This window comes from Patiria miniata, unplaced genomic scaffold, assembly GCF_015706575.1.
Source record: "Patiria miniata isolate m_02_andy unplaced genomic scaffold, ASM1570657v1 HiC_scaffold_27, whole genome shotgun sequence".
NCBI classification, from domain to species: Eukaryota; Metazoa; Echinodermata; class Asteroidea; order Valvatida; family Asterinidae; genus Patiria; species Patiria miniata.
Window position 1 is genome coordinate 5782651 of NW_024037066.1, and position 18412 is coordinate 5801062.

An 18412-nucleotide genomic window follows, 5' to 3' on the forward strand; every position below is an offset into this window, starting at 1 on the left:
ATGAATGCAAGTGACAAGTGCAAACTTGTGATGTAAGTTAAATTTTGCGCTGCGAATTCGCTAAAAGTCAACATATTTCAATCCCAGTGGAATTTTGCGGCGTCAAAATTCGATTTGCATTCGCGGAAGTATGAACTGGCCAAAATTCACTCCATGAGTGAGCGGTATTTGTTGTTTATGCAGAGTTTGAGAAATTCTATAATAACTTTCGTCTCTCAGGTTTAGCACTTTTTAGAAAGTCAATTTTTTTTCAAAACTTCAGTGAGAAGTTTTATAATTTTTCTGTTAGCTGTAAAAAAGTTTCTAGATAATAATAATGTGGTGCTTAGGCCAAAAAAAAAAAAATTCGGTCTCTGGTCAAACCAAAGTTCCGGAATTGACGCGGGGACGCGGCTTTTTTTTTCTTTTCTTCAAGCTTGGATTGTACAGACAAGGTGGGGTACTATTTTGCTTTTTTTGGTGTCCTCATGTACATTGTTGTCCTCCATAATTTGCCTTGGTGCTCTCGATCATTTGCCTTGGTGCAATTTCCCATTCCTTGGTGCTCTTTGGTAAAAAAAATTGAGGAGGTGCGGCAATAGAGGGCGCTGTTGGAGCTACCGCGGAACATTTTAGAGAAAAAAAAAGATTGACGCGCATGATTAAAATCGACGCGCGCGCTGACCAGAGACCGACTTATTTATTTTTTTGGCCTTATATAGTGCTTTTATTCCAACAGTCTGAAAGTGCCTCACAATTACCCCTGTCCAGCATGCTAAGAGACAATTTTTTCTGCAGCAGCTCGAGATCTTTGCAATCTGGTCCCTACCGTCACAGGTACCCATTTATACTCTTGGGTGGCAAGGGGCAATTGTAGTCAAGTGTCTTGCCCAAGAACACAAGGTTTTGCTCTACATTTCTCAATCCTGCAAAATCCTTCAAAAAGCTTCTACTGGATTATCTGAAGACAGATTTTATAATTATTGACCAAAATTCATCTTTTCAGAACTTATTTTCGTGTGAATTTGAATTTTTTTCAGAGGGTTTTACATCGTTGGTCACTCAGCCGGGGGTCAGCTTGGAGCTATGATGCTGTCTGTTGATTGGTCAGAAAAGTATGGTCTGCCAAAAGATTTCATCAAAGGTATGAAGTGGTGAAAAATATTTGCCCGAGCAAGAATTTCCAAAATGTAACTTTCAAAAACAAAGTAGGAAGTTTAAAGTTTACAGTTTGTGATAAGCTGCCTTTTCTGACTACCCATCAATAACACCCCAAATTAGCTGTGAGTTGTACAAATCCTCCAATCTTGTGTCCGTCTTGCACCATTTGTTTTACTCTTACAGGCGCTTGTCTCGTGTCGGGGGTGTTTGATGTCCGGCCGTTGGTCGGATCCTACGTTAATGAACCTCTTCACATGACGGAGTGAGTAATTGCCCGATTTGTCTTCACTATAAACCTTCCGGTATTTACATAGCTTTCGAGGTTATGTTGTCTTGAGATGGTTAAGTCAAAGTCCAATTTGACTGAGTTTTTAAAGTCTAGCTAGTCCACCCAATGCCTTTTCTCAAACATATCCGTGTAGTATCTAAACGTGTTGCGCTAATGAGCCTCTGCAATTTTTTTTTAAGTCGAGTCATGAAATCCTTTGAAGTCCAGTGATATTTCCTGAGTCAAGTCTCTTTTTTTGTCAGCCAGTCAATCTCAGTCACTTCTTTCTGAGTTCATTCTCAAGTTCTTTTGAAGTCCAGTCACATGTTGTTCTTGAGTTCCATCCAAGTTGAGTTGCCCTCAAGTCTTTTCAGATCCAGTTCAAAATTAAGATTTCTTGAAAATTCCAGTTCCTTCTGATTCAAACTAAGTTACTTGCAAGTCAAGTGATAAAGCCTTCCCAAGATCAGTCTGTCGTTTCTCTCTCGTCAAGCCTCAAGTTCATCCAAAGTCTTAAATCAAGCTTCAAGTCGTATCCCAAGTTCTTTCCAATCCTCTCTGGAGTTCCTCAAAAGTCAAGTTTCAATTTCATCCACTTCTGAGTCTCAACTCGCTTGGAACTTCTGTCACAGTTTTCTCTCAAGTCAAGCCTCACGTTCCTCCAAAGTCCAAAATCAAAATCCAAGTCATCCAAAGTGCTTTCCAATTCAGTCAGCCTCAAGTCCAGTTTCAAGTTTATCCAGAAGACCAGCTCATTACGTTCATCAAAAAGTTACTGTCCAATTCAAGTTGTTACGTCCTTTTCAAGTTCAGTCTCATATTTCTCTCCAATTTAGTCTTAGCCTCATCCAAAGTTCTAAATCAAGTTCCAAATCTTCAATTGTTCTTTTGATTCCAGTCTTGAGTTAACTGCTAAAAGTTTACAGTTAATCTCGAGTTCAGTTTCAAGTTACATCCAAGCCCCGTCTCAATTTCCTCTAAATTCAAACCTAAACTCCCCAAGTCCAAAATCAAGTTCCAAGTCGTCTTAGATTCTTCCAATCAAGTCTCCATTTCCTCTCAAATCAAGTCTCAAGATCTTCTTGTGTGTTTTGTTCTTGTGTCAGTGAGCAAGCTTACCAAGTCAGCCCTATCATTCCCACCAATCTGTCGGAAGCAATCCGGCTGTGCCCCCGCTGTAAAATCATCAACGTCTGTGGGGAGCACGACCCTCCAATATTCCATCAGATGATGAGAGACTACACCAAAGTAAGTGCCGTATAACCACTTATTACCCCCTGCTATTCAAACAGTCACAGACAGTCAAAATGTCCATCCACTTCCCCTGCTAGTTGGACCATATTTCAAGCAAGCACTCTGACTAGTCAAATTCAGTCAACAGACAAAAAAAACCAGGAAATTGGTGGCACAGTCAAAGTACAGCTGTATCAAGTTACATAAACAGTCACAGCCAGTCAATCCTGCTTTATGTAGGCTGGGAGATCTTGACTGTTGATTTTGACTGAAAGGACAACTTGGCACAGAATGCATGTTTGCATAGGAGGGTTAAAGAATTTTTTTTTGGGGGGGGGGGGCAAGTTAATCAAATCATTTACTTTATGCATAATCAGAAACTTTGGAATATGTAGGATGTAGAATGCACCTGTATAACCTCCATTCCAGGAACTTTCCAAAGGTGGCGTGGATGCTACATGTGAGGTGATTCCTGGATTGGACCATTTTGAACTGATTGAAAGACTATCTGAAGCAGAGTATTCACTCACACAGGTATTGTATGGTGGCATGCTTCGGTCATTTTTAAAAAGATTTTAGTTTTGCCACTTTTTGCACCACATAATATCTGTAATCTTTGTGGGGATGGAATATGCTTGTTTTCACTACTCACAGTTTCAAGCTTGCACACAGAAAACAGACTTACACTTTCTTGTTTAAGAAATTAAAATAAAACCAACTTAGCAGGGATGACATTTGTCAGGATTTTTTGTCAGGATTTTTCCTGATTTAGGAACTTTTAAAGAATCTCGTTTGAAATCTGGATTTCCTGAGGTTTTACCATAAAGGTGTTTCTTCCTATAAAACTAAAAGTTTATATAAAACAAATACAATTTGTATTGTAAGGGGGACTTTTGGGAAAATACAATCATTTACCAAAGACCTTATGTTGCTCTGTAGCCTGCAGTGACCCTCAAAACCGCTGCCGATTATTTTATGAATTTTTCATTTTCCCCCCAATTTCACCCCCGACTTACTCATTCATGGAACTTTTAGTGTCATGAACTCAAAGAATTTTGAAAAAAAACTGTATTCTCTTGTACATTCTCTCAAACCACGCTGTTGTGGGACATAGTGCACGAAAAGCTGTTGAACTTGGCAGGAAAAATTTAAGCAATAAGAACTTACCACAAATTCATCCAGCAGTAGAAAGTAGCAGGTAGTTTTACTTGTTTTACATCTTCCGTTTCTTTGCTAACTGACAGTGTTATTTTATTTTAATTTTTTTCAGACTGTGCTGGGCATGATGTCGCTTCCTGCAAAGAACAATCTGGCAACAGAGCAGTCCATGTAATTCCAAGAATTCCCCCCCCCCCAAAAAAAAATACACCAAACAAACAAGAAAGAAATTTTTACTGTGAGAGAAAAGTATCCTTTTAAAGTGATTTCCAGATAGACTTCTGTTCTGCACCTGTAAACTTTTTGGTTGATATTATTTAATGATGACTCTATTTTCAGGGTATATAACACCACGACGGGCAGGTCAGCTGCACATTTTGTGCAGTTACTTCAACAAAAGTGTGTCATTGAATAATAGGTACTTAGTCTTTTTATAAACAGAGTTTAATACTGATTTGGCCGTTCAGTCTTTGAAAGATTCCAAATTTAATGTGATTTTCAGGAATTTGTTTGCTGTGAAATCCGAGGTAGAAATCTGTTGAGCAATACCTTTATTTTTCAAATCAAAGACCGATGAATTACATTCAGGAGTGACTACACACGCAAGTCATTGAAAGACCGACTGTTGAAGTTGTTCAAAACAACCCCACAGTTAACAGGTATTGAATACCCGTCTGAAGCCAAAATCTATTTTGGTCGAGTAGATCAGTCACTCTGTTTTCTTCTTCTTTTTTTTCTCAGCGTGCTCTGGAAAGCTAGTTTGAAACTAGCTAGTTTCAAATTAAAAAGAAGCTTGGCCTACTTTTGTTGAGTTGTTACTTATTGTATAACGGCATGAAATGCCATTTCTATGAATGACCTCTCGTTATAAATGACCTCAAATGGTTATTGCTTTTCAGCTATTGCTTTTCAATGTAAAAATAAATAGTGAGAATAACTGTACAAAGAGTATCTATGTTAGTACCAACAATCGTATCTTTTTAAAAGAAAATGTTCAAGATTGCTGAATAATATTGGTACTGTACCAAGTACATGTTGTAAAATTGAGCAAATAACAACTGTGATTGTGTGTGTCAATTTCTTCTGTAAGCCTAAAACTTGTTTAAAATACAGAAATGGTTATGGATTTATTATTTAAATGTTATTATTATTATTTTTTCTTGGTCTTAATCAATTTTATGTTTCTCACAAGTGGTATGGCTGAGATAAAATTGGGGTTGTTTTATGTCCCAGATAGAACTACCAACTTGCTGGCAAATTCAGTCAAATGTGGGTTTTTTTTTCTTCAAAAAATGAAAATGTGGCACGAAATCCTAGGCACAGTGTAAGCGGATATGTAGCACTTTTTTTGGGGGGGGGGGTGGGGGAGGGGCAAAAAAGTTCATTGTCTGCCATGTTTTCTGAGACTATTGTAAGTAGGCAAACATGAAAATCTTTTTAATAGATATTCCCAACATTTTTAATCTTTCTGTTCCATTATACAGAAATTAAAATCATAAAATCACATCCATAATAGTAACTGCGTAAATGCTTTCTTACACTCACGAGTAAAAGAGTTTGAGACAGATTTTGACTTGAACTGTTCACATGAACTTTTAATTCATTCTGTAACAAAAAAAGGAAACAAAAATGCACCAGGCTTTATTGTTACTTTATATCTTCTCAGTACAATTATGATAGAAGCAAATTTTAAGCAAGGTCATCACAAGTCCACTATCATTTACTATGTTTATTCCATACGTATTGGGACATACAATACACCAATATCAGGTCAGTAAACTACAAACAGAAACATCCAGTTTCATTTGCTACCCCCTCCCCCCCCCCCCACACACACACAGGTCACTTGTATACTGTAACGTTCATTATACTGGATGTTCTAGTTTTATCTTTTAAGTCCCCCCCCCCCCCCCCCCCGGGCGGATCCAGAACACAATTTTTTGGGGGGGCCAAAAACATTTTTAGATTCTAGATGCTCTGTGGTGCGATCTGAGGCAATTTCTGACCACTTTAACCAATTTTTGTTTGAGGAAAAGATGGTGGTGTATACTCATTACCTGCCTTTATTGCGATGTCACATAAAAAAAAAATGGTTTCGTTTGGCCCCCTTTGGCCCCCCCCTGGATCCGCCCTTGCCCCCCCCCCCCCCCCCACTCTCTTCAACAAATTAAACTTTTCTCTCCTAATGAATTTCCAATCTGCATTTTCAATCTTTAATTTACAACCTTTTTTTTTTAAAAGCCTGATTTTGCACCATTAATGTATTAAAGATCTGTCATAAATTAATTGTAAAATAACGTCCATAATTAAACGTGTGGAAATTAAAAAAATATATATATGTATTTTTTTATTTTCGAGTTGAAACCCGAACCATAGAATGAGGACACAACTTATAAGCTTCACATTTCAAACTCAAAGTTTCAATCATAGACAAGTGTTTGATGAATACTTCACATATTGAAAGTAGAATTTGATTTAAATTTTCACTGATTTTCTTAGAACTTCATCTTTGTCATCTGGAAATTTCAAGGATTCAGTTGGGTAATAGGGTAGTAAAAGTGGCTTATTTTAATTTTTAAATATCTCAATACGTTCCCTTGCAAAAAAAAACGGAATATTATTCTCCATCAAAAAGGAACCACAATACACAAGGCCGACATTAGTTTTATGCCCTTTTTTAACTGGAAGTCAAAATTTCCATCATTTGACACTGTCAGCTTTTTCAGCCCCAAACATAATAGTGCACATGCCTGCCTAAATGGTTGTCAACAGAGGGCAGCAAACACCAATTGCAGTGTGGGACACTTCAGGAAATGATTCTCACAACAAACAAGAGTTGCAAAAAAACTTGACAAAACAGGGCTAGTGCTCAGAAAGTTGTGCTCCAGGGCGCACTTTTGATGACCCAGAGGGCCAGGTTGAATTTATAAATGGGCTATTCCACGGAATTATAAACCTCAATGCCAAAACTTCAAACAAATCCTAATGCCACAAATGAAACAGTTTTGAAGCTTATTTATCTGTATTTCATTAAAAAAATCTTTATTTCTATTTTCTAACAATGTCCAACAGTTAAGCTGTTACGTTAAACTGGCAAATTAATAAGTACACTGTTTCTACATGTAAAAATCAATTCGTCTGAGTACGTCTGACTCTATGGAGTTTCGAGCCGATTTCAAAGTACAGCAAAAATGTTGGATGAATAATTTCTTTGTAAATCATCGTATGGACTGACATTTTTTTTTAGAATTAAATTCCACTTTATGATTAAATAAAGTATGTACATGTATGACACCATGGAATTGCCCAAATATTGAATTTGCTGCCCTCTGTGAACAGTGAACAAAAAGAGCCATTCTTCTTTTTTTAAATATATATTCTGACAAAACCAGATCATTTTGGGTAGAGCTTGAGATGCTGATACGACCTAAAAATGTGAGGTAATTTTTTTCGTCTGATTTTCCTTTTTTTTCAGAGATGGGGGAAGGAATAAAGATTTACTTTAATGATCCGAGACCGTAACATTGCCCGACGATTGCCTTATGATTTAAAGAGGTGTTTCAGTTCAAGAAATGCATCCCTCTTGGCTATCTGGATGGAAAAGTTGCTGAAATTTACAAATTTTTAATAGTTTTTATTTTGCGAAGGCAAGTCAATTAAACAAAAATTAAATATATTTTCATATTTCAATTTGTTTTTCAACCAGCTGCCCAGAAGAGACTGGTTTTGACAATCACATCATCACAAATATTCATTGCAAAAAAAAAGTGTTCAGAAAAGGTCAATAGGCTGTTCCATTAAGCCCCGCCCCCTAAATGTTCTGACCAATCACAGCCCTGACATGTGTATGACACCCACGGCTGAACATGCAGAGTGGTAGAGATACAAGACTCTCAAGAAACAAGAACTCATCAAGATACAAGAAAGTTCCATCTTATGGATGCAAGACTTGTGTAGAGTGAGCTCAATACATATAGCTTTACAGTGTAAATTGCATTTTTCACAAGCGTCATAAACACGAATCTGTTTTGTTTTTCCATGTAGCCTGGTTTTCATTTTGAAAATTCTCCACAAATGGCATTCAAAACCTTTTTTTTCCTTCATAGTCTGAGAGGTTACTAAGTAATATTTAAAGTTGGGTAATATGGGTAATGGATTCTATAATCTGGAACCAGTTCCTGACATCAGTGGTCAGGCACCCGGTTCAGCCATACAGACGAGCGCTTGTATCACACATAACAGCTTGAATGCATTTGTCCTTTCTGATCACAAACATCAACATATGCAGTCTCACAAAATATATATTACTAGATATGTTTCAATATTCCAATCACCTTTTATTAAGAGGACCCATGAAATTCAAGGGAATGTACAACATTTGCTTTTGCTGCAATTTTCAGAAATAAATGGATTTGGAGGATTAGAACGTTATAGCAAATATAATTAAACTGACATTTCACGTTTTGGGCTTGAAGATACTGGAAAAACCAAGAAAACCATCATGTTCTTGTAGTCTGGTTCCCTGACCCCACTCAAAATGAAACGGAGCAATTTGTAGACTTTTGGGAATTGTAAGGTCAGATGATCAGTCTGGCAGGCTTGTACCCCTTCACAGGTGTGTAATCAATTGCAAAGAAAATGTGGAATAACTAAATATGAATAATTAGGAGCAGTTTTTGAAAAAAGACGGTTTTCTCCAACGCTGGTCGGCCGACCAGCGTTGGAAAAATACAAGTTTTCTTGAAAATGTCAGCACACCAAGAGCCACAAGTTTACAGGATGCTTTAGACTGTCTTTCCCTAACAATCCAGTAAGGTATTTCGTGATAATTTGATCACCTCATTTTTTGATGTTTGCAAATGTTGTATCTTCCCTTTAACTGCATACTCAAAACATATTCTCTGCAAATATCAATGCCTCTGATTTTCAACACCCTTTTTTATTTTTTATATAAATTACTTTTCACTATTTGATTGGTCATTTTCTGACACCCAAGGGCGCTCTTGCTGTGATTTCAATGCAGGCAATTACTCTGCAGTTTTTAGATTTTCATCACAAGATGGCTTTTAAATATTTTTTTTCCTTGTTTACGAACTGTTATACACTATACAAACATACAGCATAGGAGCACAAATTAACTTTGGAACAGAAACAAAAATTGCGGTGACCATTTTTAGACAAACTTTATAAAGCTTCAGCCTGTTAATATAACCGTGGAGCTATAGCTCCATGATATAACATTACTGTTTTGCTTGCGAATAACCTTATTTCCATAAGTATGAACATCAAAAGGGACCCCCAAAAATGTGAAAAACTCATGGAGTGGCAAGAAACGGGGAAGTTAAGAACTTCATTCTTTTGAATTGCAACAAAATGAATTCATGGGCCTTTTAAACTTGACTCCCCCTCTTGTCGTTGTGAAAATGTTACTATGCATGACAACCATCTTTAAATACTGTGCAAATTTGAAAGCCCATTTTTGCACTTAACAATCTTGCAACAGCCCTTGTACTATTACTAAAGCATGGAGTTAGTCTAGGATATGGAACTGCGTGTCTGCGCATGATGAAAGGAAAGACGATGTGGATCCTGCAGATGAGACTACATGTAATGCTGGAGGCTTGACTTTGCTCTTTTTTCGTTGGGTGAGCTTTGCGCTTCCTTTTTTACGCCTCTTTTCTTGAGAATTTGTCGTGGAAGTAGAATCTGCCGGGGAGGGATTTGCCGATGAGGTGTTTCCTTCCCATTGCTGTATTCTGTTGAGGGTTTCTCTCAGAGCTTGGCCGTCACCATCTTCGTAACCGTCGATATCGACTTGAATATCGTCGGCTTCGAGGCTCCCATCCGGTCTCATTCGCAGTCTGCCCTCCGGATCAATCCTGAGAAGATAGCGTCTGATGATTCGTCGTTGTTCGTCAGTGTGCTGGGGACATCGGAGAGATTTGGTGCACATCTTATGGGTGTGTTCCGAGATGACTCCACAGGTGGACATTAACAGACGCTTTCTTTCTTCCAGTGACAGTCCCTCATAAGGGGCGGAGGAGAAACTCTTGGAGGCGTAGCTCGTCATGGAACCTGCCATGGACTCCGAGGGCAAACTGCCGCCGCAGGGAAAGTCGCCCATTTTGGTACCAATTTTGGGCTTGGATCGTCTCGGTGAGTTGTTGCTGACCTTGTCTTTCTTGGACTTCTTAGTGACTTTCTTGTCAAAAGCAAATGACCAGTCCAAGTCTCGATCGTCGTCTTCGTTGTCGCTGTCCATCTTGCCCATGCCCGAGTTGGCGATTCGTTTGCTTGCGAGCCTGCTGCTGTTCCTTCCCATACCCATGCATTTTTCCAGATGCGGAGCGAAACGCGAAGCCGAGAGATTCCGGTTGCAGTGGGGGCAGATGCAGTCAATCTGCTTCTTCAGCGGTGGCTTTCCAAACACGTCTCTGCCTGGCTCATTGACAATTTCATAAAATTTCAGGCTGGGCTCGTCCGTTTCGTCCAGGAACAGTTGTCCCATTTTACAGGAGCGGTGAATCTCAAAGCAAAATCCCAGAGTCAATTCTTGAAGCACGTCGGCAAAGATGTCCTCCTCTAAACCCCCTTGGTCTTCGGGACTTGGTGAGGCTTCATGCAAATGGTGCAATAAAAAGTCCTCCATTCTTATTTTTGCCGGTGTTCCCCTTTGTGAGTTGTCGACGTCAATTCTCACTCCCTTAAAGCTTTGGCCTCTTTAAAATCAAGCGGCCGTTATTCGTGAATGAGAAAACAAAAGGAAACCCTTGGCTCTATCGCTCTTCTTAAGTTATAGTAGGGTAAACAAACAATGATCTGGGAGGCAGCGAGTCGTCCTGTCAAAATTTAAGAGCCATTTTGGAAGATAGTTTGCTGCCCTCTATGGTCAAGGAGGCGCGGCACGCACCAATCCCTGAAAATTAAAACGGCCGGTTTCAGCAAAGTGCGCCCTCGCGCTTTGACTTTGAAAAAGTTATTACATTAACGGGCCCAAGCCTTATTATGTTTCAGCCGGGTAGATTTTACTACGGGCCTATTTTTGATCACATTTTATGCCGATGTTTTATTATGGGTCGATTTTTGCATTGCGGGTCGCAAAGAACCGCTTGAAAGAGGGAAAGTGTGCGTCGATGATCGGATCTCAGTTTTAATAATTTTTTTCCCCCAGTGACGACAAAAGTGTACCAAATTAAGCTCACTGTAAATGTGACCCAATTTCATTCCGATTTTTCAGAAACACAAGCATGATATAAAATGTAGTCACGAAGCCCATCGCCATTGCAAATTATAGAGCAATGGGGTCCCACTCGATGTCCAGTTCAAAACTTGGTGACCGTCTTTGTTTTACAAATCATCGATTCAGAAACTGACACACAGAGGGGCCGAGCGGTTACAGCGTGGAGCTACGGAGTGAAAGGTTGGCGGTTCGAATCTCATTCGGACCAAAAACTGGAAAACTCTCTCTGACGACGCAACAGTAAAATGGGTACCTGATTCGTTCAGGGAAGGTATGACACGGCGAGAGAGGAGGACTGGGCACCGCCCCTCATATGCCGCACCAAAGACACAGTGGACCTCTAACATCCCACTGCCCCTACAGCCAGTAATGGCTATGGGCACCTTCAACCAAAAGAACGTCAAAGAGTGGTGACAGTATAGGCTTTAAACGACATCTCAGGGTTTCTCACTTTTACAAGTTCATTATGGGGGAAAATTGCAAAATATTGTCCACATAATTACCTTTTTGCATTATTCGACAAAGTCCCCCCCCCCGCTCCTCAACCCCACCCTAAGTTCCTAACATCCATGCATCCCCAAGAAAAAGATGGTCGATGGTCCTTCGAAATTACGCATAATTATGTCTCAAGGGTTAATCGTGCCAAAAATGTACTTCAACTGAAATATATACGTAGTGTTCAATCTTTTTGTGCTATGTTTCACAAAAATATCTGCATGTTCAAAACATTTGTTCGATGTTTCACATCTTTCTTTACATACTGTGCTGCCACCTTCCAATTCCATTGATTATATGTGCTGCCCTCTATGTTTGAAAAGAGCCATTGAATGTTAACCGGCTATGCTGCCCTCTGTAGTTGAAAATCATGTTTTTTTTTATATTTATTGATAAATTCTGATGATTTACAGCTTTTAGAATTTGCATATACTGCAAAGAAAAAAATTTCTGACATTAAAAACATTAATCTCAACCCATCCAAGTGCAAAACTATGCAATTTTACCGTGAGAAAAATTTCCCTGAACCACCTTCCTTGGTATATTGGTGATAATACACTTGATGTTGTGACAGAAACAAAGTTGCTTGGAGTATGGATTCAGAACAACCTAAAATGGAACACCCAAGTTCAAGAAATGATTTCTAAGGGTAGCAGATACCCCCACATTCTTAGTCGCTTAAAAAAGTTTGGTGTTCCCAGAGAATATCTTGTAACAGTCTTTATCACATAAATTATGTTCGGCCCATTTTTGAATATCTGCTCCACCTGTGTGGCACTCTGGTCTAACTTCAAACCAAGTATCAAAGCAATACAAAAAAGGACCTTCAGAATCTCAATTTAATGTTAAGACCTTGGCCAGAAAAGTCACATTTTGCCCAATTTTGATGAAAATGCAAGGTTAACCCCCTACAATTTTAAATTTCCCAAAAGAGTCAAATTTTGCCCAATTATGATGAAAATCAAGGTTAACCCCTTACAATTTTTATATTTCCCAGAAGAGTAAGATTTTGCCCAATTTTGCTGAAAATGCAAGGTTAACCCCTTACAATTTTAAATTTCCCAGAAAAGTCAAATTTGTCCAATTATGATGAAAATGCAAGGTTAACCCCTTACAATATTGAATTTTCCAGAAAAGTCAAATTTTGCCCAATTTTGATAAAAATGCAAGGTAAACCCTCTACAATTTTCAATTTCCCAGAAAAGTCTAATTTTGCCCAATTTTGATGAAAATGCAAGGTTAACCCCTTTCAATTTCAAACTATCCCGAAAATGCAAATTTTGCCAAATTTTGATGAAAATGCAAGGTCAACCCCTTATAATTTAAAATTTCCCAGAAAAGTCAAATTTGTCCAATTATGATGAAAATGCAAGGTTAACCCCTTACAATATTGAATTTTCTAGAAAAGTCAAATTTTGCCCAATTTTGATAAAAATGCAAGGTTAACCCTCTACAATTTTCAATTTCCCAGAAAAGTCAAATTTGTCCAATTTTGCTGAAAATGCAAGGTTTACCTCTACAATTAAAAATTTCCAAGAAAAGTCAAATTTTGCCCAATTTTGATGAAAATGCAAGGTTTACCTGTACAATTAAAAATTTACCTGAAAAGTCACATTTTGCCCAATTTTGATGAAAATGCAAGGTTAACCCCTTACAATACTTAATTTCCCAGAAAAGTCACATTTTGCTCAATTTTGATGAAAAAGCAAGGTTAACCCCTTAAAAAATTAAATATCCCTGAATAGTCAAATTTTGCCCAATTTTGATGAAAATCAAGGTTAACCCATTACAATTTTAAATTTCCCAGAAAAGTCTAATTTTGCCCAAATTTGATGAAAATGCAAGGTTAACCCCTTACAATTTTATATTTCCCAGAAAAGTCAAATTTTGCCCAATTTTGCTGAAAATGAAAGGCTAACCCTTACAATTTTAAATTTCCCAGAAGAGTCCAATTTTGCCCAATTTTGATGAAAATCAAGGTTAACCCCTTACAATTTAATATTTCCCAGAAGAGTAAAATTTTTCCAAATTTTGCTGAAAATGCAAGGTTAACGCCTTACAATTTTAAATTTCCCAGAAAAGTCAAATTTTGCCAAATTTTGATGAAAATGCAAGGTTAACCCCTTACAATTTTAAATTTCCCAGAAAAGTCAAATTTTTCCCAATTTTGATGAAAATGCAAGGTTAACCCCTTACAATTTTATATTTCCCAGAAGAGTAAATTTTTTTCCCAATTTTGCTGAAAATGTAAGGTTAACCCCTTACAAAACTAAATTTCCCAGAAAAGTCAAATTTTGCTCAATTTTGATGAAAATGCAAGGTTAACCCCTTATAATATTAAATTCCCCTGAAAAGTCCAATTTTGCCCAATTTTGCTGAAAATGCAAGGCTAACCCTTACAATTTTAAATTTCCCTGAAGATTCAAATTTTGCCCAATTTTGATGAAAATCAAGGTTAACCCCTTACAATTTTATATTTCCCAGAAAAGTCAAATTTTGCTCAATTTTGATGAAAATGCAAGGTTAACCCCTTATAATATTAAATTCCCCTGAAACGTCAAATTTTGCCCAATTTTGATGAAAATGAAAGGTTAACCCCTTACAATTTTTAATTTCCCAGAAAAGTCAAATTTTTCCCAATTTTGATGAAAATGCAAGGTTAACCCCTTACAATTTAAAATTTACCTGCAAAGTCACATTTTGCCCAATTTTGATGAAAATGCAAGGTTAACCCCTTACAATACTAAATATCCCAGAAAAGTCAAATTTTGCTCAATTTTGATGAAAATGCAAGGTTAACCCCTTACAATATTAAATATCCCTGAAAAGTCAAATTTTGCCCAATTTTGCTGAAAATGCAAGGCTAACCCTTACAATTTTAAATTTCCAAGAAGAGTCCAATTTTGCCCAATTTTGATGAAAATCAAGGTTAACCCCTTACAATTTACTATTTCCCAGAAGAGTAAAAATTTTCCCAATTTTGCTGAAAATGCAAGGTTAACGCCTTACAATTTTAAATTTCCCAGAAAAGTCAAATGTTGCCCAATTTTGATGAAAATGCAAGGTTAACCCCTTACAATTTTAAATTTCCCAGAAAAGTCAAATTTTTCCCAATTTTGAGGAAAATGCAAGGTTAACCCCTTACAATTTTATATTTTCCAGAAGAGTAAATTTTTTTCCCAATTTTGATGAAAATGCAAGGTTTACCTCTACAATTAAAAATTTACCTGAAAAGTCACATTTTGCCCAATTTTGCTGAAAATGCAAGGTTAACCCCTTACAATACTAAATTTCCCAGAAAAGTCAAATTTTGCTCAATTTTGATGAAAAAGCAAGGTTAACCCCTTATAATATTAAATTTCCCTGAAAAGTCAAATTTTGCCCAATTTTGCTGAAAATGCAAGGCTAACCCTTACAATTTTTAATTTCCCTGAAGAGTCAAATTTTGCCCAATTTTGATGAAAATCAAGGTTAACCCCTTACAATTTTATATTTCCCAGAAAAGTCAAATTTTGCCCAAATTTGATGAAAATGCAAGGTTAACCCCTTACAATTTTATATTTCCCAGAAAAGTCAAATTTTGCCCAATTTTGATGAAAATGCAAGGTTAACCCCTTACAATTTTATATTTCCCAGAAGAGTAAATTTTTTTCCCAATTTTGCTGAAAATTCAAGGTTAACCCCTTACAATACTAAATTTCCCAGAAAAGTCAAATTTTGCTCAATTTTGATGAAAAAGCAAGGTTAACCCCTTACAATTTTAAATTTCCCAGAAAAGTCAAATTTTGCCAAATTTGGATGAAAATGCAAGGTTAACTCCTTACAATTTTATATTTCCCAGAAGAGTAAATTTTGCCCAATTTTGATGAAAATGCAAGGTTAACTCCTTACAATTTTATATTTCCCAGAAGAGTAAATTTTTCCCCAATTTTGATGAAAATACAAGGTTAACCCCTTACAATTTTAAATTTCGCAGAAACGTCAATTTTTGCCCAATTTTGATGAAAATGCAAGGTTAACCCCTTACAGTTTTAAATATCCCAGAAAAGTCAAATTTTTCCAATTATGAGGAAAATGCAAGGTTAACCCCTTACAATACTAAATTTCCCAAAAAAGTCAAATTTTGCTCAATTTCGCTGAAAATCAAGGTTAACCCCTTACAAAATTAAATTTGCCAGAAAAGTCAAATTTTGCCCAATTTTGATAAAAATGCAAGGTTAACCCCTTACAATTTCAAATTTCCCAGAAAATTCAAATTTTGCCCAAATTTGATGAAAATGCAAGGTTAACCCCTTACAATATTAAATTTACAGTATGGAAGACCTTTGTTTACAATTTGCCAAATCTTGTGTTGTTTCTGAGCGTTTTAAGAGCTGGTTTTCTAAAAAATAATTATCCTCATGCAATGGAACTTCGGCAAAAACGGCATTTTATTGAACCTAAAGTCCGAGTTAAATTGAAAGGCACGGCAAGAGCTCTATCCCGTACCTTACTAAATTACTGAACACACGTGCTTGATTTTTAAAAACTTTTTACAGTGTCTGGGGGTTTTCCAATGCATCACGTTGTGTATGTGGAATTTTTACTTGAAAAAAAACCAACCCTTTTTTAAGCTCGTTTTCTTATAATCTGGCAGCTTGGTTTTTTTTTTATTAAGGAGCAGGGCTTTGCTATAGAATATTACAGGGGTGGGTCTTAACCATTAGTGTATTTTTTATATCTAATAATGTAGTATATATTTTTAATGTAGTGACTACTGTGATTGAAACTGTTATTTTAACTTTTTGAAATCATTTTATTGTACAATAAACCGCAATTTGGCCTTCTGGTCGCGAGTGTTTTATAATAAATAATAATAATAATAATAATAATTATGGAATTAGATATTTGTTTCACATGAACATCACTGAACATACAAAGACAAATCACCAACGAACTGCTATATATTTCTCTATTTTCAGTTAATATTTTATTACAAAACTTCAGGCTTTCAATTTTTGTTCCAGTAATGTGTTCTAAGGTACAGACATAAATAAAATGGACATTAGTTTAAAATCAACGCGTAGTATGAACAAGCCATGGTACCACATTTTCTGGGGAGCGCTGATAAAATACTACAATCGTATAAACTATATTATTTAATAGTGTACAATGCCCCCTTCTCACAGCTATTTTTTTTTGGGGGGGGGGTGAGACAATTCGCATATGTGACGTCAACTTCAAAAATTGGCTAGTGTACACTGCCTGGTGTCACTTCATTATGTGACCACTATATCCAAACCAAGCTTTCAAATTATATCTGTACGCAGCACTTCATTCAATAAAACTTGGTACACGTTCAAACTGGAAAAAAATAATTACCAGATGTCTGTTAATACTTGGAAAAACAAACAGCGACCGTTGTTGACCTTTAAAAAAAACCAACAAATTGTTATCAATTTAACCAAATTGATTCCAGTAACCTTCCCAATTTGTCAAGAGTAGAATGTCAATTGTTTTATGCTTCTACATAAAGGAAAGTCAAGTTTACAGGGCCAACTGGGTCACAAAAGAATTAGTTTTACGTAATAATGACTTTCCGCAGGCCGCAAGTAATCTAACTGGACGCCTTGTAGAGTAACCACAATGGAATGGAAATAGTTTGTTCGAGGTTGAGGGACATATAAAGTAATTGTGGCCCAAGAAAATATGTCACACTATATTTATATTGACAGTTTGGGGGGAAAAACAGTGGTTTCAAAGTGAGAACAATTATCTTGTATTGAAGGATACTATTTAAAAGTAGGTTTCTGACACAAATTGGTAGAGGACATTAACATAATAATAATGCTGTCTGACAACATCTGACAATACCTTTGCATAATTTACTTCCAGGCATCATAAGTCCTCTTCAACTTTGTCGAAAATGAAGGAAGTTTTTAGATTTCTTTTTTTCGTTCACTGTTATTGTATGTTGTAGTGAATCGCACCAAGACACAAACACATAATCACTGCCACATAATTATTGTCAGTATATACAAAATGTCCATGCTTTACAAAGAAATATATACAGTAGTTCTTATTCAATTTGAGTAAGAGGTAGGGGTGGGGGTGCTGGGGAGGGGGTACTGGGGGGGGGTGGATGGGAGGGAGGAAAGGAGTGGTGCAAGCAACTCTGCTGTTGACTCCAACTATTTCCTAAACGGTAACACTTTAATCCAATAGTCCCCGTGTCGCCCCAACAGCCCTGCCTGTTACTCCCTGTATCTCCCAAAACAGAACCATTACTGTATGGTTTAATGGTTTCATCAGGTAATAAATACAATGTAATACAATAAATACAATGTAATACAATGTAATACAATGTAATACAGTAAATACAATGTAATGCAGTAAATACAATGTAATACAGTGTAATACAATGTAATACAATGTAATACAATGTAATACAATGTAATACAGTGTAATACAATAAATACAATGTAATACAGTGTAATACAATGTAATACAATGTAATACAATGTAATACAATGTAATACAGTAAATACAATGTAATACAATGTAATACAATGTAATACAGTGTAATACAATAAATACAATGTAATACAGTGTAATAAAATGTAATACAAAGTAATACAGTGTAATACAATAAATACAATGTAATACAATGAAGTACAGGTGCTAATGGGTTATGAGGATGCCCACAGAATTGTTGCACCCCAATTATAGCATCATCCCAACTACAGTTGGGATGATCAAAAGTATTAGCAGGGATCGTGCCAACTGCAGTTGGGACAGCTCCAACTGTAGTTGGGACCATTCCAACTATAGTTGGGCCATTGCTACAGTTGGGGCATAACAGCTCCTGAACATTCAAATGAAAATTAATTGTTCTTATT

The 18412-nt window shown here is 36.7% G+C and overlaps 2 protein-coding genes across 2 annotated transcripts; one reads left to right on the forward strand and one right to left on the reverse strand.

Moving 5' to 3' along the window:
* LOC119734580 (kynurenine formamidase-like) lies at positions 1 to 4852 on the forward strand. Its single transcript, XM_038208116.1, has 6 exons — positions 1 to 32; positions 1020 to 1123; positions 1324 to 1402; positions 2515 to 2656; positions 3071 to 3175; positions 3912 to 4852. The coding sequence occupies exons 1-6, from the start codon at positions 1 to 3 to the stop codon at positions 3972 to 3974; spliced, it is 525 nt and encodes a 174-aa protein (XP_038064044.1). The 3' UTR covers positions 3975 to 4852.
* Positions 4853 to 8610: 3758 nt separating this feature from the next.
* Positions 8611 to 10698, reverse strand: LOC119734494 (ataxin-7-like protein 3). The gene has a single exon (XM_038208028.1). The coding sequence runs from the start codon at positions 10446 to 10448 to the stop codon at positions 9330 to 9332; it is 1119 nt and encodes a 372-aa protein (XP_038063956.1). The 5' UTR covers positions 10449 to 10698; the 3' UTR covers positions 8611 to 9329.
* Between the last annotated feature and the right edge of the window lie 7714 nt (positions 10699 to 18412).